A 25191-nucleotide genomic window follows, 5' to 3' on the forward strand; every position below is an offset into this window, starting at 1 on the left:
GTGTGTGTGTGTTTGTGAGCGGCATATCAAATGTTGTTAATATCCGACTGCGGTGGGACCAGAGTAAGGGTGGATATGTAAAAAGTCGGATAAATTAATCCTGTTTTAAATACCATTATGCACAGCTGTAACAATTATTATTTTCACACAATTATTGTTTTGAGATTCAGCTTTTATTAGGGAGCTCCCCTAAATCCCTTGTTTAGAAAGATACAGGGTATTAATGCTTGTGACAGAGTAGCTATCTGCTGTGTGGGTGCGTGTATTCACGGCAGTGACAGGCAGGAGATCGAGACGGAGGTTGAAGTTGATACGCCCCGCAAGCGAACAGGATTTATTTACAGGTCAACACACTGAACAGCTCACGTGACACTACCAGCAATGGTAGAGCACGGAGCACATAGTTTACGAGAACTTTGGTAGGATCTACAGTATCTGAACTAATTTTCTCTGTTCAATAATAAACTAATGTTGCTGAAGAGGTTAATGGCGGATATGTGACGGATTACTGTATATACAAATACATGATGGAATTAACATAACAAGCTTCACAGGAATGAGCCTATAGAGATACTAAAAGCTGATGAACCATAACCTCTCCTATACTGCAATGTAAAACAGGAGCTCTTACCAGCTGCACATTGTTGTAGCAGTCTAGTTAGTCAAATCAGGAATGTAGAGTCTGTACAGAACATGCATGTTTACAGCATTCAGAGCAAAGCAGCGCAATAATTGAAGAGTACAGACTGTAACAAGGCAGGAAGGGGGTTAAAATCCTCCCTGCCAAACACACATGCAAATGCGTGTGTTAAATGATTTAATTTTATTGTTATCAGATGCAGAGTTTAAAAGGGAGACAGCCAGTCTGTTCTGGACTGCAGGAAGGTGCACCATGCTGCCAAGCAGTCAAACGAAAGAGACTGTGTGTTACCGTGCTACAGTGTGTAAAACAGGGTGTTTGCTTGTTAACGGGTAAACAGCTTAGCTGTCCTGTTTATAGTTAGTGTGTTCCTGTATGTTTACTTAGTGCTCGAGTAGAGCTAGGTGTTTATTTTGTTTTTGTTTATTTTTTGCATTATTAAAAGTGTGTGTAAAAAGCTCTAAAACCTCAAGTTTGTGTTGGGTCTATGTTTCTATAGGGGTGTGAGTGAGAGCGGCCGTGTTACAACATATAAACAACACCTCTGGAAATTTGGCTGAATATCGCTATAGACCAGAGAAGGCTGTTATATTTTTTGGATTGGATCCTAAGAAGCATGCGTGGTCCTGAAAACTAAATCTTTTGTGTTGTGAATTCTCTTTAATACTAAATATTTTCTCATATTTTTACAGGTGGCTACATTGTACAGCAGCCAATAATAAATACTGGAGTTGGTATAATTACAAAACTCAATACAGTTCACATGTAAATAATGCCTGATGGTGGTCCCTTACATAAACATATAATACTTCACTAGTTGGTCCCTCGGCAATAATGGACTCCCCTGCTTTACTGCTGATCTCGTTGGGCCTTCTGTAGGTGACTGTTGTTCCTGCTGCAGTGTAAATGCCTGGTCTGTCAATGGCCCAGTTTCCATTGATGACTGATTCGCCATGGTGATTTCTCAATGCTGTATATGACAAGAAATTATATATATATATAATCAAGATCTTAGGATCCTTTGAAGTACAACTGAAAAACAGAGACGTGTAGCACTGGTTATGAGCTAGGATTCCAGTATTCAAGACCTGGGGGATTGTTGTCAAAACTACATTTACTCAATATTATTATTTTCATAACTATAAATCTGTTTTGCTTTTGTAGTTTAATTTGTATGTTCTTTTGTGTTGTTAAGAGTAGTAGATTAAAACAATAATGTTTATTACTGAAGAATACAGTGCCGAGAAAAATTTTGTAAACCCCAATGATAATTATGGAAATTCCATAGTTTTACCATGATAGCCTTCTTGAATGAAAACCAGTCTTTTCTTAAATTGGCTAATGTGAGTGTTCATGACTCAACTATCAGAAAAAGACTGAACAAGAATGGTGTTCATGGAAGGATAGCCAGGAGGAAACCACTGCTCTCTAAAAAGAACATTGCTGCCCGTCTGAAGTTCGCCAAAGAGCACATAGATGATCCACAAGACTTCTGGAACAATATTCTCTGGACAAAGGTAGAACTTTTTGGCCTCAGTGAAAAACATTATGTTTGGCGAAAACCAAACACTGCGTTTGAACAGAAGAACCTCATCCCAACCGTCAAGCATGGTGGTAGGAGTGTGATGGTTTGGGGCTGCTTTGCTGCCTCAGGACCTGGACGGCTTACCATCATTGACACAACCATGAATTCTGCATTGTATCAGAAGATTCTAGAGGAGAATGTCAGGCCATCCGTCCGTGAGCTGAAGCTGAACCGAAAGTGGGTCATGCAGCAAGACAATGATCCTAAACATACAAGCAGATCTACAAAAGAATGGCTGCAGAAGAAGAAATTCCGCATTTTAGAATGGCCTAGTCAAAGTCTGGACATAAACCCCATCGAAATGTTGTGGCAGGACCTGAAGCGAGCTGTCCATGCAAGGAAGCCCTCAAAAGTCACTGAGTTGAAGCAGTTCTATAAGGAGGAATGGGCCAAAATTCCTCAAAACCGATGTGAGAGACTGACCAACAGTTACAGGAAACGCTTAGTTGAAGTCATTTCTGCTCAAGGGGGTGTGTGGCAAAGTGGTAAGTAAGGGGAACAGGTGTAGCGGTGATGCGGTGCAGGAGTGACAGGCAGACAACGGTATTCCAGTGAAAACAGTGCTTTATTCTTTTTTCCAGGTCTGGTGACCGCAAAGCAACTAAATCCCCGGCGATACACAACGATGTGTAACGCACGGGGATAACAATAAACAAGGCACAGTCCTGAACAAAAACAAACAGACGGTCACCAGTCCTGGGTGAGTGCAGTATTGCTGGGGCAAACACAGATAGTGCGGGGTGCAGTGGTGCTCCGGATAGTGCTGACCCTTGGCGACAGCTCCGGAGTAGTGCTTTAACTGTCTGGTGGTGAAAAACACAGACAATTACACAGACAAACACAACACAACACAACACGTAGTTATCTCTTTTTAACGATGAGAGCTCCTCTCTCGATCCTTCTCTCTCCAAACGTTTAACCCAAACGAAGGAAAAGAACAGCGTTACCCTGGCCCCTATATGTAATCCCGCATGATATCTAGGTAAACGGTTGCAGCTGCCTTATTACTTGCAGCTGCCCCTTGTTTACCTGTCAAATCAATACGGTCTTACAACAGAGTCTCGCTTCCTTCCAGGCTGACCCACTTTCCGGTCCCGGAAACGAACTGTCAGGCCAGCCCTTCCAGATACTTCTCCTCCCGTTCTTTAGCGCCCTCACAGGTCGGGAGGAAGATTTATCACCAGAACTCATTGTATTTCTGTCACAGGGTGCCACCAGTTACTGAATCTAAAGGTTCACATACTTTTTCACACATGGATACTGAATGTTGAATCATTTGTGGATAAATAAATGTTGAAAAAGTATCATGTTTTTGTGTCATTTGTTTAATCAGGTTATCTTTATCTATTATTAGGACTTAGATCTAATCCTCAAACTTTTTCTCGGCACTGTATAATTGTAAGTGTGCATATAAGGTTTCTCTCCATTTTAATTAAGAACCCAAACCAACAAAGAAGTAGCAACTGATAGCTACAGTAAAGTTGGTACAAATTAAAAATTGTGCATTTTAGCACTCTTATTAGTGTTATTAGATTATATTTTTTAAAAATACACACCAAGGTAATTTCTACTTTTAACCATCTCTGTTATGTTGATTTTTGTTGCTCCTTTGGGAATTTCAATAATTTTGTGATACCCAACTGACAGGACTGAACGTTTGAAAGTTCCTGTTATTATTTCACAGGCTGAGTTGTCACCGCCACAGACTCCACATTTGTCCATGATGGTTTTGGATACCAGTAAGTCGTCACATCCAACATCCTACAAAAAAAAATAAATAAATAAATGATTGTCAGGGAGTTGACACAGACATAGAAGAGGCTTTTAATATAAATTGCTGTTATGCCTTGCCAGGCGAGTTAGTGTTACTGTGGTTTAGTTAGTGTTACTGTAGTTTACTATATATAAGTCTGTTATTATTATTTGTTTATTTAGCAGACACCTTTATCCAAGGCGACTTACAGAGACTAGGGTGTGTGAACTATGCATCAGCTGCAGAGTCACTTACAACAACATCTCACCCGAAAGACGGAGCACAAGGAGGTTAAGTGACTTGCTCAAGGTCACACAGTGAGTCAGTGGCTGAGCTGGGATTTGAACCGGGGACCTCCTGGTTACAAGCCCTTTTCATTAACCACCGGACCACACAGTCAGTCTACATTACCCCAGTAACCTCACTTCATCATTCTCATACATACAGTATGACAAATACACTGTAAATACTTTGTTTTGTGGTTATCCCTGCTATCAAACCAATAGAGAATAAACCAGTTGGGCTGATTTTTATTTATTTATTTTTTCACCATCATATTACAGGGAGTTGCGACTAGCAGCAACACCTACTGCAATCAAGGTAAAAGGTTGCTGTGGCACGGTAGCTTCACAGCCCAGATGGTAATGGACAGAGACTCAGACACAGAAAGCTGCAATGTTAATGCGCTAATGTGCTCTTTAATTAAATAAATAAGCAAAAATAACATGGTACAAACACTAAACAAAACACATTTAACAAAACAAAAGACACAAAAACTATCGAACGTAAACAAACAGACAGCCCAGCACGGAGCTTGAAACACAGACCACCTCCACCTCCACCTCCACCACCACCACCACCTCCTCCTCCTCTACCTCCACCTCCACCTCCACCTCCTCTTCTATCACCAACATCAATCCTAATCATCCCTCCAACACCTGTTTTATACACCTGTGGCTTATACACGTGGGAATGTGGCAATTGTCAGCTCCAGCCACATTCCCACGTGTTTTGACAGGTAGAAATTTAACCCCCTTCCTGACCACTGTATACGCACACACACACTGTATAAATCTATTCTCCAGCAGCTTACAGGATTACATTTTTAGGTGCTCTGCCAAACGGGCAAACGAACGTTTATACATATTGTGGCGGCGGCAGATAAAAGAAACACACCAAAGGCAGTTTTGTAGCCAAAATAGCAGAACTACAAACAACTGTTTATTTCTTCCTTGAGAAATGGATGCTCTGAGAAATGGGATGGGGGGCTGGTAGTAAACAAAGAGAAAACATACACACATCCAAAGTCTTTTGAGGTGCAGGGTAGAAAGATTTTAAAGTTAAACAAACAGTACCCGCACACTTATATATTATGCTCCAAAGTGTTTATATTTTTATTATACCCAAGATCAACATTTCAATCTGCAACGTTTCGATCTGCAGATCTTCATCAAACCTGGTATGCAATACGAGTCTCACTGACACTGCTGCCATATTAAAACCTGCATACTGAGGGAGGCGGGGGGAGTTCCTGGTAAGTGACGTGTTTTTTAACTTTGCAAAGTCTTCTGGGAATTGAATTGTAGTTCGGCGCGGTGATGTCGTAGCGCTGTTATGGGCAATCGCTGTAATGGTCTGCGCTGTGATGTCCCTCATGGTAATGTTGTAGCGCTGTTATGGGCAATCGCTGTAGTGGTCTGCGCTGTGATGTCCCTCATGGTAATGTTGTAGCGCTGTTATGGGCAGTCGCTTTAATGGTCGGCGCAGTGATGTCCCTCACGGTAATGTCTGTGCGGCTTTCACCCTGCCACACTGCCACAGTTGCATATAATCTTTATTGCAAACTGCAGTGCATTGGTTGTTAGAAAATAGGCTCCATGTCCAATAACAAAAAAGAAAGCAAGCTATGTTTTCCTCTCCTTGGCACTAATACTAATAGGAAAAATACACATTGACTGGAAGACTGGTACATTAGCCAACTCTCCCATTTCGTTAAAGTAATTATTTTAAAAAAAAGACAGTTCCAAGAGTACAGAAATGTACACCAAACACACATGCATTTTAAGTCACTAAATGGCCCCTAATTTCTAATGGTTTTGACTCATACAACCAGTGCAGATTATTTATGCTGAAACCACAGAAGGTTCGATTTGGTACTCAGTGGAAACAGCTAGTAAGGAGTTCTATACTTGTCAATACCTGCATATGTGTGTACTCTGCCCTCTGACTTGTATTGGGATAGATGAATACATGCACACATTCATATATTTTACTTTTTGTGTATTGTGGAAATTTCCTAGCCTTTGTGACAGAGGGAGCGGTCCCACATCTCAAACTGTGGTTGATGGGCTACTCGATCCTCCTCCCATATAAAATGTGTTTAACTGTTGTAAATAGATGATTATTTAATTAAAATGTGTGGTCCCAACTGACAAATGAAGGACTTCTTCTGAATAGATGACTAGGGGGTAGATTTAATCTAAAGCTAACATGGGTGTGCCTTGTGAGAAGCTGCGAAAATTGTGCAGCTTTCCAGTTTGCGGTTTCTCTTACACTGCACCAAAGCAAGTAATTCTTTAAATTTAAGGCTCCGCAAAATGGGAGGAGAGATATAATGCAGGGGTGTTTTAACTTTTGGGAGGGAACTGAACATACAATTTCCACAAATCTCGAATGAAACCTGCTAAATAATGTTAGGTTAACATATTGAATTACATACTGCTTTGTACTTTTCCATATACTTAATGAAAAACTCACAAAAATTGAAACATTTTGAAATCTAATATGAAATCCTGTACTACTATTATGGCTTCCGGTAGACTTTTGTAGTTTCTTTGATTACATGATGTTCATATAGTTTTTTGTTTTTTAATTATGTCTCAATCCTAAAATTCTAGGTGATGCAAAACTATGGCCATAGCTGTAGCTTGCTGTTTAGTTCAATGATAAGTCGTTTCTCTTTGAACCTTATGGTTTGCAGTTCTTGTCCAGCCCTTGCCTTTCCATTCAATTCAGTGGGCTGAGATACCAATTAATTACAAGATCCTTTGTGTGGAGTTTGGGATTATGAATTTGAGTGACACCTGATATGCTCATAAAACAAGTAATATGCCTGAAGAACAAATAAAAGATGAAGCCATTAAGCAAAGGAAGCAGACAAACAAAATGGCAATGGATATATTCCTTACAATGGATCTTCACACACTCCTTCTCTGCCCAATGCTTGAGGCATCAGCTTTCTACTATAAAACAAAGTGTTCAGTGCACACTATCACAATATATCACCTTAATACCCAAGATACAATCTGCAATGTTTTGCAGGGAGGAGCATTATCTGTTAGCGAGTTTCCTTCCTGTGTTACTGGATTCCTAGCTGAACTGTGAATACATTAATTACATTCTTGGGAGTGATGGTCGTGGGTACCAACACTGTAACAGCAACAGCTTGCTCAATTTTGCCATAACGAAGAACTAAACTGCCACTCAGAAATACCTTGAGTGTGGGACACACATACATGGAATGGGACTCTGTTTACAGTGTACTGTAATTGAGAAGAAATTGGAAAAGATATTTTATGCCCAAATTAAGTCATGTGTGAAACCTAAGCTTTACATAGTTTAATATGTGCACAACACTTTCTTCAGTTATTTCAGCCATTTCACACACTATTCACCAATACGTCCTGGCTCCCATGTCAGAGACCCCATTTTAAACAAGTTGCGCTGAATCATGGATGGCACAATACAGTTCAAGCTCCATCACTCAGATCTTTGGAGTCGAATACCTTTTTGCCACAGCAAGAAATAGTAAAACTCTGTTTTTGCCCTGTCATATAATTATTTTTTTCTAGTTGTTACTGTAGTTGATTGTAATTGCTGCTCTAGTTTAATACTCTTTGCAGTTAATGGTGTTTTCACAGCTGCCATTTAATTATTCCTTTACAGTTGCAAAGGATTGCAGTATATATTATTGCAGTATATAAAATAATGTTTAATGCACTAAGTACTATTTTTTATGTTGAAATTTAGTTTGACTTTGACTTGAAATCTAGCATGTCAGAGGCAAAAATAGATTCAATCATAAACAATTTCTCTGCTGAAACTACTGTTATAAATGTCTTGGCAAATGGATCTTATTTCAATCTTGGTGAGCTGCTGTAATTTATTACTAAAATATTCTGGGTAAATTATAAATGGGTTAGTCTTTACCAGACATCACAACTTGTCTTGAACAAAGAAGACTACACGGTGATCTGATTCAAGCATTCAAAATTCTAAAAGGTATTAACAATGTCGACTCAAGGGACTTTTTCGACCTCAAAAAAGAAACAAGCACCAGGGGTCACAAATTGAGATTAGATAAATGGGCATTCAGAACAGAAAATAGGACACACTTTTTTACACAGAGAATTGTGAGGGTCTGGAACCAACTCCCCAGTAATATTGTTGAAGCTGACACCCTGGGATCCTTCAAGAAGCTGCTTGATGAGATTCTGGGATCAATAAGCTACTAACAACCAAACGAGCAAGATGGGCTGAATGGCCTCCTCTCGTTTGTAAACTTTATGTTCTCATGTTCTTAACTTGCAAGGCTCAAAATGTCATTGTCCAAAAAAAATTTAGTTTCAGTGCCACAGTCAGTGCCACAGTGAATAAGAAAAAAAGTTACTCATCTTGTGCCCCTATTTTATTTAAATAAAAAATCCCAGAGATTGTGGGGTCCTTAAGTTGCTCAGCTGGTAAAGGCACAACCATGATATGTACAGGACACTCAGATACACGTCAGTCACATTTTACCGTCCGTGTATTAAGAATAAAATCATTCTCCATGATATATATATGTAACAAATTAACACACTTACCTGTCACACGCGATTTCCGACTCCGTCAACAGTTTTCTGATACAAAGCCCCCCTCTTCAATGTTACAATTGACTTGTTTAACTGTCACAGCCCGCGTTTTTTTCTTTATTTATTTATTTGTTTTTCTAACATGGCAAATCAGTCTGTCTTTATTATGCACTGCAGTTACACAGCGCTACCTCCAAAAATAAAGCAAATGAGACAAGGCATCGTAATGTAAAACTTGGCGTGTGGCATCTGGAAAGAAGCAATTCAAAAGTGTCTGCAAACAAGCTGATCAAACAGCAGTTGAAATCAAGGGCAGCAGTTGAGATCAAGGGCAGTTGAAATCGCTGTTTCAATGGAAACTGCAGCACGTGTCACTTTTGAGCTTCAAGCTACTCACCGCACAGAAGTAGCAGCACATAAATTGCATGTTACACCAAAAAGTAAATTCAAGTCGGCAGTGTTTAACAATTGCTGTTGCTGTGGAAAAACAGGACACTTGCCATTTCCGAAGTGAAGTATGCAGGCAGTGTGGGAAAAAGGGGCATATCCAAATTGTTTGTCGAGCTGTTCCCCAGCAGGTTGTTCAAAACTACACAGGGAAACGAAGTAAACAGCTGATAGTGATGGTGAGTTGGATGATATGACGACAGGCTGCATTAATGTTGCTTGTGTAAGATTATTTTTGTTATTGTTTAGGATTATTAAGTATTTTAAAATTAGGTAAACATCAGGCATAACCCCTATTAGCAAGGTGATCTGGTATGGTTACATGACCCTACTATGGCCCGAATGAAATTTCCCCTCACTGGAAGGGGCCTTATGAGATTCTGGACTGTCTTAGATCCACTGAAGATGACCCAGGTGTGAACTACAGGATTCGATATTTGCTGGAACCTACAGGAAAATCTCAGGTGGTACATTATAACCGCCTTCGGAAATATACCTCCCCTGTACCCCAGCATCTGAGGACGAGATTGGCAGAACACCCGTCTATCCCTAAAGAGACACCACAGTTAACAGCTTTGTCGGGAGCCTTGCCTTTTAAATGTCCAGAACAGCTGTCTGGGAGCAGTGTCCCTGAACAACCTAGGAGTCAGTCAAACCCATCAGTGAGGGACCCCTGCCCATCTGTTTCAGCAGAGCAGACCACACACTCGCCACCAGGGACTAACTTGCATCGTTTCCCAGTAACAGGCAGAGGGCTTACAGCTCCAACTGAAATTTCTCCAAGTCCTGTAGTCCATCATGAGAGACGTCAAATCAAACCAAAACGCTTTCAAGATTTCGTAATGTCTTCAACTTATAGTAAGTAAATAAATAAATAAATAAGTAATAATAATATTGTGTGGACTAACCCTCCAGTTCTTGATTACAATGTATTGTTAATTCATCCCGTTTGTTTACAGTTAAGGATTATAGGTTGTAACAGTTTTTGATAGAAACGAGGACGTTTCTAAAGGAGGAGGGGGAAGAAATGTAAGATTATTTTTGTTATTGTTTAGGATTATTAAGTATTTTAAAATTAGGTTAACATTTATATTTACAAAATTAATAATTAATGTAAAACAGCATTAATAAGATATTAATAATAAAGAAAAATACTTACTGTTAAAAGGCTAGCAAGTAAGTTGGTTAAACTCTCCTGGCAGCATTAAGCTTGCTGTGCAGTATTGCTTTAATAGTGTATGAGTGTTTGCCTTCTAATTGTTTGTATAAAGTTATTTAAAGGTTTTGTATTGCTAAGCTTTATTGACAACACCAGGAAGGGTAAGGGGTGGCAGTTGTTGTGGACATCGTGTGAGCTGTTTTAAATAAAACTGTTGGATTGTAATCTGTCTGCATCTAATTGAGTTGTTGATATTAGAGTCATTTCTTCACTACATCCGAACCCAAATATTACACTTGCTTAGCTAATACTGATAGAAAAGCTATCTGGATTACGCCATCCGTAGAAGGGTGACCACTTAAAATGGAACTTGACACAGGTTCTGCTGTGTGTGTTATTTCTAAGGAGGAGTGTAACAGGGCAAGGAGCCCTGTACAGTGTTTTGTTTATTTATTTTTAGAGCAGGGTCTCCCCCTGTGCAATGTGTTATTTTGGATTTGTTTTGTTTATGATTTATTACTGTATTTATATTTATATGACGGTGAAGTGCCGGGTGTTTTTGTTTTTGTATTTATTTAGAAATGTATTTAATTGACGGCATAGCCAAATTTATTGTATTGTTTAGTAGCGTGGATGGGAAGCCCCATCCACACAGTAATTTAAAAACCTCGTGCAGAAGGTAGCCATCTCCCGAATTAATTAAGGGATTCATTTGTTGCTAATCGGGAGATGGTCACCTGCATAAAAGCCTGTAGCTCTCTGGACAAAGAGTGGGTGTTAGGAGCGAGAGCGAAGAGAGCGAGAGAGGAGCGAGAGAGAAACGAAACTCAAAAGTAAAAACGTATAGGATCAGTGAAGGCTACTGCCCAGCCTGACCTGTATTGTTTGGTATTTTGTGTTCGTGATTATGTTTTGTTTAACTGTTTTATTTTGCTCTGTGAGCACAGTGTTTTTGTTTAAACCTTTTATTTTATTTTTGTATTTAAATAAATGGCGCCGCCGCGTCTTTCTTTTTGAACTTCAGTACTTGCCTGGTGTCAGTGTTTCCCTTCCTGCTTCTGACCTGACGTCACAACTCAGCCACCCTGTCACAAGGAGTTTAACAAATGTTTTAGGGACTCAAACTTCAGAAAACCTCCATTCTGCTAAAAACGTATACAAGAGAGAAGATTGCACCACTTGGGCTGTCAAAAGTGCTTGTTCAATATGAAGACCAGAAATGTAGATTGGACCTCTATGTCATTGAAAAAGGAGGCAACCATTGTTTGGCCATGAATGGCTAAGCAAAATTCATCTAGACTGGCACTCAATTAAAACTCTGCAGCCTAGACCAGCATAAGCAACCGGAAATACAAAGGTGGAGCTAGAGAAACTGTTGGCTGATGCAGCCCCAGTCTTCAAAGAGGGCATTGGAACATTAAAAGAAATAAAAGCAAAAATTGTGCTTAACCCAGATGCAAAACCATGTTTCCACAAAGCACGGCAAATACCATATGCCATCAAAGACAAAGTGGACAAAGAACTTGAAGGCCTGGAAGAAATGGGAATTCTGACAAAAGTCAATTGGCGTGAACGGGCAACTCAAATTGTGCCATTTGTGAAGAAAAATGGCACAGTCAGAATCTGTGGAGACTTTAAGGTGACAATCAACCCTGTGCTACAACCTGAGCAGTATCCCCTGCCCTGCATTGAAGACATTTTTCTGTCACTGTCAGGAGGGAAACAATTCAGCAAGCTAGACTAGCCCAAGCATGCCTCCAGATGGAAGTGGAGGAAGAATAAAAAAAATTCTTCACCATCAACACACAAAAAGGGCTTCTACAATACAATCGGTTGGTCTTTGGCATGGCCTTAGCCCCAGCCTTATGGCAGCGTGCTATAGACCAAGTACTCCAGAGCATTCCTGGATGCAGATGCTACCTGGATGACATAATTGTAACAGGAACAACTGACGAGGAACATCTAAAAAATGTTCAAATAGTGTTCCAGAAAATGAAAGAATTTGGCCTGAGAGCTAACCACAGCAAATGCGAGTTCTTTAAAGACGCAGTGTCATACTGTGGACACATAATTGATGCAGAGGGACTCCATAAATCTCCAGACAAAGTTGCAGCTGTGTTAAATGCACCACAGCCAACAAATGTGTCTCAGCTTAGGTCATTTATTGGACTTGTCAATTACTATCACAAGTTTTTGCCTAAACTGTCAACAAAACTGTATCCATTGAACAAGCTGCTACAAAAAGAGAAAGAGTGGCAATGGAGTAAACAGTGCGAAGGAGCATTCCAAGACGCAAAAAAGGCATTTACTTCTGAACAGGTGTTAACACACTACAACCCAGCATGGGAGAGTCGGCTTGCTTGTGATGCCTCACCATATGGCATTAGAGCTGTGATATCGCATGTGATGGTTGTGAACGCTCCATTGCTTTTGTTTCTAGATCACTATCTTCAGCAGAACACAACTATGCACAAATTGACAGAGAAGCTCCACGTTTAGTTTGGGGAGTCAAGAAATTTGGGCAGTTCCTCTGTGGAAGGAAATTCACACATTTTTAGTCCTAAGAAAGGTATCCCAGAAATGGCTGCTGCCCGCATACAGAGATGGGCTTTGTATTTAAGAGCTCATAACTATGATGTTCTGTACAAGGGTACCAATCATCACGCAAATGCTGATGGGTTGTCACACATGCCCTTAGAACTTAAACATGCAAAGCAGCCTGTAACAGGGCGAGGAGCCCCGTATATGATTGTTTTGACTGCTGTCTCAGTCTAAATGCCTCTGGATCTTAGTTCGACGTATCTGATCCAATTAAATATTGTAGGTTGTACAAAGTAGTTTGCTACCAGTAGAATGCAAAATTATTGCACATGATCCGCTGTAGTATTATTGTTATTATTATTATTCATTTTGGACACTTGCAAAATGTTCACTTGCTTTACAATATCAGTTGAGATCTCCAAGGATACTAAGCCTGCCCCGGATGCAAATATATCTACCAATCAGTATGGAGAGCCCAGAGTGGTTATTGGCTGCTGTTAAGTGTCAATCAATAAATCCTGTCCAGTTTTCTTTTTGAAATTGAAACAAGTTTATAATCACATCAGGAACCTGGACCGATGCACATAATCTAATTGGATTTAAGTGCAGGGTGAAAGTACACAGGAAAGGGTAGGCTACCTCTAATGTACTGTGTTTGAGAAAAATGATATAGTTGTATTCACTGAAGATAATGCAAATCTAAGTGGCTATGCAAAGTCATGTAAAGTTTTGATTAAAATATGACATCAAAAAGTGAAATGCATCTCTGCAGCCGCGGCACACTGGAAGGGACTGCTGCTTTCACTAGCAGAAGCTGGGCCACGTAATTCATAAATTATAACCAACAGCAAAAAAAGGAAATCGAATTATTTCCATGTTAATAGGCCATTATGTTAATGTAGTTTTCAAACCTTTATTTTTTCTCCCTTGGACAGTGGGGTTGTTTTTTTTTTTCCATGCAATGGTGCAAATTAATACATTGTGTTTTGTGGAGACAAGGGAGGCAGTGCCTCCTCAAAATTTAAGAGTTAAAAAAATAAAAGAATACAAAAGATTAACAGCAGTTCTGGCTCCTCAGAGAAGACAAGTCTACGTTATAAACTCTGCCAGTATTAGCAGTAGCAGATCTGAGCACAGGTTTTAATTGGAGGGGTCCAGAGGAGACAAGCCTCAGTTACAAACTCCTACCTGCTATAACCACACACAGTAGCAATGGCAGATGATGTAGTCTGATCCCTGGTTTTAATTGGAGGAGCAACTCAAACCTTCCCGCCCCCTACTAAAGCATTGCTTTACTGAGTATGCGTGATTATGAGTGAAGTGGAAGAAGATTTTGACCAGAAAAAAAAGAAATCCATCATACAGGTAGAAGTAAAAAAAAAAAAAAAAAGTAAAAAAAAAAACTGGGACGGTAGACAAAAAATAATCTGTCACTGCTTGAGAGCATGGAAAATCCTTTGACTGTTTAGTTCCATTAAACCAAAGCACTGTCAGTCAGAATACAATAATAAGATTGTAGCTGTCTCACAAGTGCAGTGATACACAAAATATCATCCATTAATTACCAATGCACAATTGCTGGCTGGAAGATTTGTTCTTCATTTTACTCGATAAATGGGTTTCTGTTGCAATGTGAAGCCTTAGTAGGGCCTTTCAGTAATGCAAATCTCCTTATAGTTATGTCTTCCCTGCTTTGCCTTGTGTTTGTTATGCAACAGATTGGTTCCTCACTGATATGAGTGTGCATTACACTATCACCCTTCATGTAAATGTGCTTTATTTTGCTCTTATCTGCCCCCTATTTTACTGCATTTAATCCTGTACTTCAGAATACTGTAATCTGCCAAGTGTTTAACCTGTAGTACTTTGTATTTAATCACATCCTGATGTAACTATCACTATTTAATCATATCCTGATGTAGCTATCACTATTATCTGCTGTATTATTGAATTTTGGTTTGTCACACTTGTACTTTGCTTGAACAAAAGTTATTGTATTTCTTGCTCTTATTGTATTACTTGTATTGTAACACTTGAAATGTATTTGCTTACGATTGTAAGTCGTCCTGGATAAGGACGTCTGCTAAGAAATAAATAATAATAATAATAATAATAATAATAATAATAATAATAATAATAATAATTTTAGATAGACCTACTTAACAGCAATTCAGTGTAGGTGTGAAAAATATGTTTTTTTATTAAAACATTACATTATTGTTGTTTAAATTTAATTCATAAATCTTTTTTTTCAGTCATTAACAACAACAAAAAACATTAGTTAAGAACCCCCTTTTTAAATTTCCAGGACCCTCTTGTGAATGAGGCATCAGTCTCAATGGTTAAATAGATAAATAAATAAAATATATAATTTTGCATACTGAGAAACTTGTGCAATGAACTAGACAAACTAGGTAATGCAAGAAGCGGGTGAATAAATGAATCCATTTTACCCTAGCTAATTTAATGGGGCCCTAATTCATCATCAGTTACCTTGTTTGCAGGTTTGTGTTCTTGCTGCGTAAAGTCAGCAATCTTGCTGGGGATTCCAGAGGGAGCATTGCATTGGCTCTGGTGCTCCCGCAGGTTTGTGAGGCAAAACCAGCAGCAATGGTTTGCCTCATTGTGCTACAGCGGACCCTACTGCCCAGACGCCTGGTTAGCTCAAGCAGATATCTGCAGAGGCTGGTAGTTAGCTGACATCCACTCTTGAGTTCCTGGGTGTAACAGGCAATTGGCTTGGTCGTGGGATTAGAGGGCGTCCACTGACCTTAAATTCTCTAAGCTGTTGTGTGGAATTGTTGCAATGAGGGAACATAATTGTACATTCTGAGGGAAAAAAATGGGGATAAAATAATTGGGCAATTGTGTGTGAACATTAACACATTTTATGGGAAACTGAGTTTTTTAAAAAAAGAACAATAAAATATTCTAAAGAAGTAAAACTGGCAACAAAATACAAGCCAGCTCCCATTACAGCTGGTAATAATGGAGACTTATGGCCTTTATCACTTAGACAAATGTCTGTGTCAAAAAGTTGGATGCGATCCATATATCCTGTTTTACCAATGTTCCCACCTTAGGACGGGAAGCTCTTATAGAAAGATTTTTGGACAGCAACCAAAAGCAGAATTCAGCATATACCCTAGGGGTAAATCTCAGCTGAAGGCAATCGAACCACCCGCGACCTTGAGTGCTTATGATTCTTGTCAAAAACTTCAAGTCCACAAATTAAAAATTTGGCTTAGCAGTGCTACTTGCTTATTCAAATTTTTTAAAAAAAATGTTTAGGAATGCTTCAACTTTCTGAATAAAATAGTTTTAAAAGTGTAAAACTAGCAAGAAATGACTGTGAACAATCAAACTCTTAATTCATGCAAGCAAGTTGTTTAATACTAGTTTAACATTACTATAGTTTTAGAAAATAGGGCTCTGCAATACAGCTCTGGCTGTTTTAAGCAGGCTGATTACTGTATAGTACCTTGGGATTGCTGATGTTTTTGCATTGCAGTGTAGGACAGTTTCTGGTTATTTGCTTTTTAGCACCCCCATATGGCTTATTCTAGTGAAGCTGGTTATGGAAATTCAATACTTATTCATAAATGGCTGATCCAATCCTAAATTGGATGCACCAGTGGGGTCGACAATTGCGAAATGAAAACTTATAAAGTTCAGCTTGAATCTGGGTTACACTTTACACCTTATACATTATTTATCACCTTATAGCATGATTAAAATGTGTATATAATATACATTTCACATCACATAGGCGTAGGAATATCCCAGAGCTTCATTGATAAATGACTGGAATGCTTGTGCACCTGCTAATTTCCCCGTTATTGGTTTGTTTTGGGGAAACTTCATTAGAAGTGGCTATTTTCCAAGAAAAGGACTTGCCCACTAGTGGGCATTGCTAGGGCACCGAAATCACTCATTTTGGAGGGGTGGAGGGGATACAGAACAGCTATAAAGAGGAGTTGAGGTGTACAGATAGCTGGATGGAGCTGGTCGTGCACTTGTGGCACTCTTTCCTTTTGGGCTTTTTCTCTGAATAAAACTAACCTCCAAAGCTGCAGTTGTCCTGTTGTTATTTGTACATTTGTTCTTTGGCAGTGGTTTTAAACTCTGTCCTCAAGTACCATGTAAGAGGGATGTGGTCGTGTAGCCAGGGGTAGATGTTGGAGCAGACAGACAGGAAGAAGTCAACAGACAAGATGTTGTAAATTAAGTCTTTATTGCCTCCACTTCCAAAGTGCAGCAGTAGAACACTTTACAGGAACGTCCAATGACTGACAGGAATAAGATTGGACAATTATAATACTGACACTAACAGAACAATAAACAGAGAAATGGTATTTGCAATAACTGCTCCAGGAAAAAAACAAACTTGTATCCTCCTTTCCACTGCAGTCCCTTAATAACCTGCACTATCTTACAGGCACCTCCTCAGGGGAGAGACTCCTCCAAATACTTCACAGGGAGCTTATATACCTGCTTGCTAGCAAGCCCCACCCCCTGAACCAGTCTAAAAATCATAAATAAATCTTCTATTATAAACATGGTTATTTGACTCAGTACCACTAGAACTATAACACATAAGTTCATTCCGTTAACATTCTGATTCCATTACCCGTAATACTAATATTAAAATCCATACCATCTGGTTATACTATTATAGAGTTTACCTCCCCATAGACTTGTATTATGCACACACCCTGCTGCATAATAACAGCGTTCGAAACACGCACCGGCCAAACTACAGGGGTCGCTGGTGCGCGGTGAGCCGAGGACACCCTGGCCGACCTAACCCTCCCTCCCCCCTGGCGACGCTCGGCCAATTGTACACCGCCCCCTGGGTGCTCCCGTCCACAGTCGGCTGTGGAATAGCCTGGACTCGAACTCGCAACGTCCAGACTCCACGCGGAGCGCCTTAAACATTAAAATGTTACTGTTACTGTTGTGATTTATTTAAATCAACTTTTTTTTTTCTTTTTTCCCTTTTCAGGTTTCCGCACCATATCTCACCTTTTCTCCGTGCACAGTAGTTTACATTATTTACTTAGTCCTTTATTTGTACAGTGATGACATACATTTATAAGAACGGCATGCACAACCGGCACAAAGAAAAGTATTGGTCAAAAGTCTCTGTAGTGCTTATTTTAACCAGTCCATGAATGTTTTCATTCCGTGATTAAGTCTTTGTACTGTTTATTTTTTCTATTTACAGGGTGCATTTCATGAGGAAGCCTATTTGACTTCATCACATACCCCAGGTTTTTGTTTCCACTAATTGGTGTATTGCAGACTGATGGTAAACATAGACTCTACTATATTCTATCCTAAACCAAGCAGATTGTGAGTCCCAGAATTTGTTTGTTAATCGGATTATTCTGCCTTTTATTGCAACTGGGGATATTGGGGAGCAGTGTGGAGTATTACACTCAGGTGCCAATCAGGTGTCACTGGTGTGAAAAGAGTATACAAAATGTTAACCTTCTTGTAACAAATGGTACCCACAATAGCTCAGCCAATCGGGTGTCTGTAGTGTGAAGAAGTAAGATAAATGTCCATGCAAAGTTTAATCAGATTAGGCAAAGTTGTTCTGTTTATATAGCCTTCATTACCCCCAAACATTAAGAGACCAGTCTCAATGCAAGTATAGGCTACCATGACACCTTTAATAAACTGGATGAGCTGTTTTCAGGATGTAAAAATGTATGTCCGATATACAGGCGACTCCACTACCCATTCAGTGACCATTAATAAAACACCACTCTATACACTTCATCCAGAACTCTGCTGCCCGCCTGGTGTTCTCTCTGCCTCGCTTCGCCCACGCTACTCCACTACTCCGCTCGCTCCACTGGCTCCCGATCACCGCTCGCATCCAGTTCAAGACTCTTGTACTAGCCTACAGATGCCTTGACCAGACTGCACCCAGCTACCCCCAGACCCTCATCTCTCCCTACACCCCCACTCGACCTCTCCGCTCCGCCTGCACTAGAAGACTAGCTCTACCTCCGCTACGCTCCCCTGCCTCCAGTGCCCGCTCCTTCTCCACCCTTGCTCCGCAGTGGTGGAATGACCTTCCTACAGATGTCAGGACTGCCCAGTCCCTGACCACATTCCGGCGCCTCCTCAAGACTCACCTCTTCAAAGAGCACCTGTAGAACTCCTCTGTTTGTATCCTGGGACACTATCACCCTTCATGTAAATGTGCTTTATTTTGCTCTTATCTGCCCCCTATTTTACTGCATTTAATCCTGTACTTCAGAATACTGTAATCTGCCAAGTGTTTAACCTGTAGTACTTTGTATTTAATCACATCCTGATGTAACTATCACTATTTAATCATATCCTGATGTAACTATCACTATTATCTGCTGTATTATTGAATTGTGGTTTGTCACACTTGTACTTTGCTTGAACAAAAGTTATTGTATTTCTTGCTCTTATTGTATTACTTGTATTGTAACACTTGAAATGTATTTGCTTACGATTGTAAGTCGCCCTGGATAAGGGCGTCTGCTAAGAAATAAATAATAATAATAATAACTAACCACTACTCCACGTGGGCAGCAGTGTGGAGTAGTGGTTAGGGCTCTGGACTCTTGACCAGAGGGTCGTGGGTTCAGTTCCAGGTGGGGGACACTGCTGCCGTACCCTTGAGCAAGGTACTTTACCTAGATTGCTCCAGTAAAAACCCAACTGTATTAATGGGTAATTGTATGTAAAAATAATGTGATATCTTGTAACAATTGTAAGTCGCCCTGGATAAGGGCATCTGCTAAGAAATACATAATGATAATAATAACTGTGGAACCACTCAGTAGAGCAAAAATTGTAAAGAGGAACTTGTGCTGAAACCTCCAGACAGAAGGAGCACAGTTTAAAAAAAAGAAAATGTTGAAAACCACTGCTCTGTGTACGGAGCATGCCTGTCATTCCTACATTAACCCCAAATCATAACATCTTTCATTTTAACAGTAAACAAAGTGAAAACAAAATTACAAAATCTCAGGTCTGCCTTCTTGCTCTCGAAAGCCTAGAATTAAAAGTACTGAAAACCATTGTTTAGGATAATGAATACCGATATATTTATTATGTTTGGTATATTAAATATCTAGACCTACTAACTAAATAACTACAAATGTACACATTTTTATTTAATTAAGAAGGAACTACAGGTTTGTTAATGTAATTTAGTACCTTTTTATATCGTAGTCTTCCTTCGCAGCATGTTTACATCTTGTGACAAAAACATGCATTATGATTGGTTTGCATTGCCTGTGTGTTGCTAGCTTTTGGCTGCATGCTTGTTACTCTTGTGACCACCGCAAAATGCAAGGCAACACGCATGCAACAAATGTGTTCCTCTTGTTGCCGTCAACAAAAGTCGTCCGTGTGACCAGGCCTTAAAGTCTCTTTGGCTCCTGGTTGAAACAAAAACCTGGACTTTTGGGGGTACTGGAGGGCTGAAAAATACTGCACTAGAGAAAGCTTTCTTGGCTCGGACTGTTCAGACGAGTCCCCCAGTATTTTACCATAGTAATAAAATTTAAAAAATAGTCGTGATTCTTTAAATGTATGAGACACGATTTCACAATCTGGCACATGCATAATTCCAGAAATGAAATGTCCTCAGAAATGTAAAATTAGAATCTCAAATTTTAACATCTTCACCCTTGGTCATAATTATCAGCCAATGCATTTTTCATATCTGACACATTTTATTGTGCATGAAAAAATGACTGCTGTCATGTCAAATCAAATTTGAATAAATGATTATGTAGTTCAATCATATATTGAATGAGTTAAATATACATTTTAAAAGCACAAGCTTAAGTCAGACCATTGTTTCTGTATCCAATTCCTGTCAGTGGGAAAAACTGTCACCGAAAAATGTACGTTATTCCTGATGCCATGGATCTACTAACCTCATCCCTAACAAACTCCAGGAGTATCTAGACTCAAAATGGAATAAAATAATGCATTACACGCAATTTATGGTAATAATTCTGAGTAAAAAATATGTTTACCACACAGTACATACATTTTAAATTAAAAATAAATTCTGTCATTTGAAATAATCTTTCATAACCATTACCATATGGCAAATCAGTTCAGTTTTACTGCAAAGCTACACAAATCATAAAATATGCATCAATGAGTGTTATGTCTATTTTTTTTAAATACATTTTAAATGTCTAGTGGTTAAAGAAAAGGGCTTGTAACCAGGAGGTTCCTGGTTCAAATCCCACCTCAGCCACTGACTCATTGTGTGACCCTGAGGAAGTCACTTAACCTCCTTGTGCTCCGTCTTTCGGGTGAGACATAGTTGTAAGTGACTCTGCAGCTGATGCATAGTTCACACACCCTTGTCTCTGTAAGTCGTCTTGGATAAAGGTGTCTGCTAAATAAACAAATAATAATAATAATAATAAATATTTATACTGGTGCTGTATATGTGTTTTGTGGTAAATTGCATAAAGATCATAGAAAGGACTTAAACAAAAATCATCTCCAAGAAGTATATTATTAATGCCACAAGCCATATGAGATAATTGATGCTGTAAGGAAAAAAATGCTTTATATTATACCTCAGATCAACCAATCAGTTAACAGTTATGAAAAGCACCTCTGAGATTTAAAAAAGACAGGTATTCTTGTGTATCACACCAATTGTCTTTATGGTACCATATGTTTTGTTTAGATCTTGGGAAGAACATGTTACACATTTGGGTTTACATTGGCCATGTCTAAGCACAGCACAGAAACCAGAACCAGAGGACACAGTTGGAAATTAACTGGAGACAGACTAAGGACAGAGGGTAGCAGAAACTTCTTTACACAGAAGGTACAGAATGGGTTACCTAACTATATTGTTAATGCTGCATCCTTTTGGTTCCTTTAAGACCCAGTTTTTAAAATTAATCAACTACTAGGAACTGGATGAGCATTGATGCCCCATATGGCATTCTCATATTCATACATTTTCTTATGTTCCTGTGTTCTAGAAGTCAAAGGCTTGCCTTGGTTCTTAAAGTCACCAAGACAACATACACATCATCCCAATTCCCACTCCTCCCCTGTATTTTTTTTGTTTTGTTTTGTGTGTGTAGAAGTTTCTGTTCTAACAAGACAAAGGGCATCTTCAAATCACAGCTTTTTTTTCTCATAAAAGCCATGTTGTCTGTCCAATTTTCAAGTTCAATGTTACATAAAGGGAATTTAGAAAGCATAAAATAATAATAGCAATAATCAATGATCAATTAACACAGAAATAATCCAGGCATTTTATAACCTTATTAACACTTGTTAATTTAGCATTTTCCCATGACTAAATTATGCAATCACCATAGCTGACCATGTTTTTTACAAGACTACCAAACTGATCTCAGATTTACCATGACAGCTTTGTTATACCGTAGTAAAATTTTAAAAGAGGCCACAAGGCGGCCACAGGAAGGTGATATTTTTAAATATGTGTTATACGTTTATATAATTTAAGGTAAAACAAAGTTTATCTCCACAGTCCATTCACACAAAAGTGTGTTCAAAATATGAAAAAAGTGTTTCAAATATTTGTCCAACTCCTGTGTGTACTGTACTGTATGTGGGGGAAAAAGCCATTTACAATTGTCTGGTTGAGATGCTTAAAATACCACAGCAGTGCAGGCCTGGTCGTTAAACTGAAGCATGTGACCTCCCAGGCACCACATATTTCTCTGTTCTAAAGCTTTCTGACAGATGCACAAACAGTTGGGGGCAACACAAATCACAAAAAATGTTAGAAGTGATGAAATGTCAGTTACTATTTCATTATAATATTTTGTCACAGGTACCAAGCAAATAAACTGCTATTCAACAGTCTGGATCAACATTAGCAGACACTGACTTCCCCTGTCTCAGCATGCTGTCTACACTAGCTATTTAACCATCAAGACCATTTTACAGATATGGTAAAAACATTATTTCTTTAATATATCACAAAAAATGGAAAAGTATAAAAACTTACGGAAAGTAATTTACAAGTTGCAGTGATAAAAACAAATATGTTACAACATCTACTTAAAATGTAACTGATACAGTCGCAGAAAATTATGGCAGAAAAACAAATGTTATGGAGTATAGACATAACACAAGCAACTCTAAGTGAAAGGCAATAATAAGGAATTGTAATAAAAGTTAATATGTCGTGTATTTCTTATTGTCCCCTGGTGCAGTTTAAACTGTTAAATGATTATGTTACAATAAGAGACACCGTACTCATGACGTATTATCTTATTATAAAATCACAAAAACAAAGATTAAACATAAAAAAACATTTTTTTATTTAGAACTACTGTATGATGTATGTTCTATGCACAGGATGACATCTGTACACGGGTCATCAGAGCTCACTTTTTGCCTGCCTTATGCCATGACCCATCACAAAGAAACCCTATTCATGACATCAGCCATACAATGGGCCACATATCTCTAGCAAGTAAACAGATATCTCTAGCAAGTAAACTATCCTGTATTAGGTAGTAGTTCCTTTTGAGTGGAAGCCCTATGCAGCCACAGTTATGGTCCTTCAATAGAACCAGCTTCATTTCTCATGGGGTTCCCCACTGATGAAGTAGAAGAAATGGAGGCTTGGGAAACCTCTAACATGAAAAATAGTGAGTTCTGGTCTACCCAGATATTTTGAATAAAATAACCCTCTGTGATCAAATTGAAATGCATGAACGAAAAAGTTATCAGTCCAGAACCATTACTTCCTTTGGGAAACTCTGAAAAGGGGGATGTACTTACATACGCCCAGACTACTGTGTGGATGTCAAAAGTGTAGAACTAGGCTGCCACAAGCAGAACCAAAACCGTGTCCTGCATGTACCCATATGGTAAAGCATTGTAGAATAATGTTTGAATGTAATGATCCACAAGGCATATCATTTTCTCATTTAAGTGTTAAATCAGACCATGTAAATAGAATTGAATGTATTGTATGTAATGTAAGTCATCCAGTAAAGTGGGCTCATCTGGGAAAACTACAATGCAAAGATGGGAGACCTGCTACCAGAGTTCAGGTCTCCTACAGCTATCAGGTACTCAAGACTGTTTAAGAAACCTTTAAGAGCAGAGCCAGAAAAGGATTTTCAGCCTTGCTAGGCGCACCCCGATATCTTGGATGCAAACTGTTAAAAGCAAGAATATTATTGTAAAAACTCTGTATTATTTAGATTATGCTGAGACAGCTACAAGCAGAAATATTATTGCAAATAACTCTGTGTTAGCTTAGTGATGAGCTCAGTGAACCAGAAAACACTGACATGATTCAATAACCTTGGAAAGACCCTTGGAGAGCTCATGTAGCCATATTCATTATCAGCAGTTGCAACTTGCCTTCTGACGCACAAAGGGAGAGAAAACGTTATATAAAAGAGAGGACTAAACTACAGTAAGTTATCAGACCAGTTTGGTAACACAGGGCGACTGATCCATCTTTTGAAGGCCACTTTGCAAAGCTTACTGCTGGTCCTTTCTTTGTTCTGTTTTATATTTTAAGACATACTTCTCTACCGAGGGTAAGCATAATCTTGCATTTATATTTCACATATATTGAAGCATGATGTTATAGGCTATGATTATTATTAGCTTTAGAGATGTTGTTATAGAGTGTCTTAGACTGCCTGAGGTGTGTGATGGAACCATATTGCTTTAATAGTATTAATGCTGTTAGTTTGCAAAGACACCAGACTGCCTGGATTGTCTATGAGCTAGGATTTGAAGTAGATCTGCAATCATTCGATCCATTTAAGCATTAATAAACCAAAGGAGTAAATATATACTCCGATTCGTTAAACTTTAAATAACTGAGTCTGTGTGATTATTCTTGATTAACTGTTGTCTGGGTATGTGAAAATCTGTAACCCAGTACACGAGCAAAGCGCTATAGGAGTTTATCAAGTAGTCCTCCTGTTTGCATCCCCTTATTCTACTAGAGAATTAAAGAAGTCCATGAACGTGACAAAATGCACTTAATATCAGACAGAGTAACTTGATATATTTTGGAGATTGGAAAGTTTTTTACAGCACGTTCATATTTTCATGCCATTCTAATCTCCACCTTCTTAAATATCCTACTTGTATATTAGATCTGTACTGTAGTTTGTAATGCCGGTGAAGTCATGTGAATTTAAGGGGACTTACAGATGTGAAGAGATTTGT

The 25191-nt window shown here is 38.9% G+C and overlaps 1 protein-coding gene across 1 annotated transcript in view; it reads right to left on the reverse strand.

Moving 5' to 3' along the window:
* Positions 1-25191, reverse strand: part of LOC117421530 (thrombospondin type-1 domain-containing protein 4-like) — a 65259-nt gene that overhangs the window by 22726 nt on the left and 17342 nt on the right. The window contains exons 2-3 of the mRNA XM_034905824.2: positions 3782-3986; positions 1435-1610 (exon numbers count right to left, since the gene is read on the reverse strand). Coding sequence (XP_034761715.2) covers positions 1435-1610; positions 3782-3986 — 381 coding nt within the window. The remainder of the gene's footprint in view (positions 1-1434; positions 1611-3781; positions 3987-25191) is intronic.

The sequence above is a fragment of the Acipenser ruthenus genome, chromosome 1, assembly GCF_902713425.1.
Source record: "Acipenser ruthenus chromosome 1, fAciRut3.2 maternal haplotype, whole genome shotgun sequence".
NCBI lineage: Eukaryota > Metazoa > Chordata > Actinopteri > Acipenseriformes > Acipenseridae > Acipenser > Acipenser ruthenus.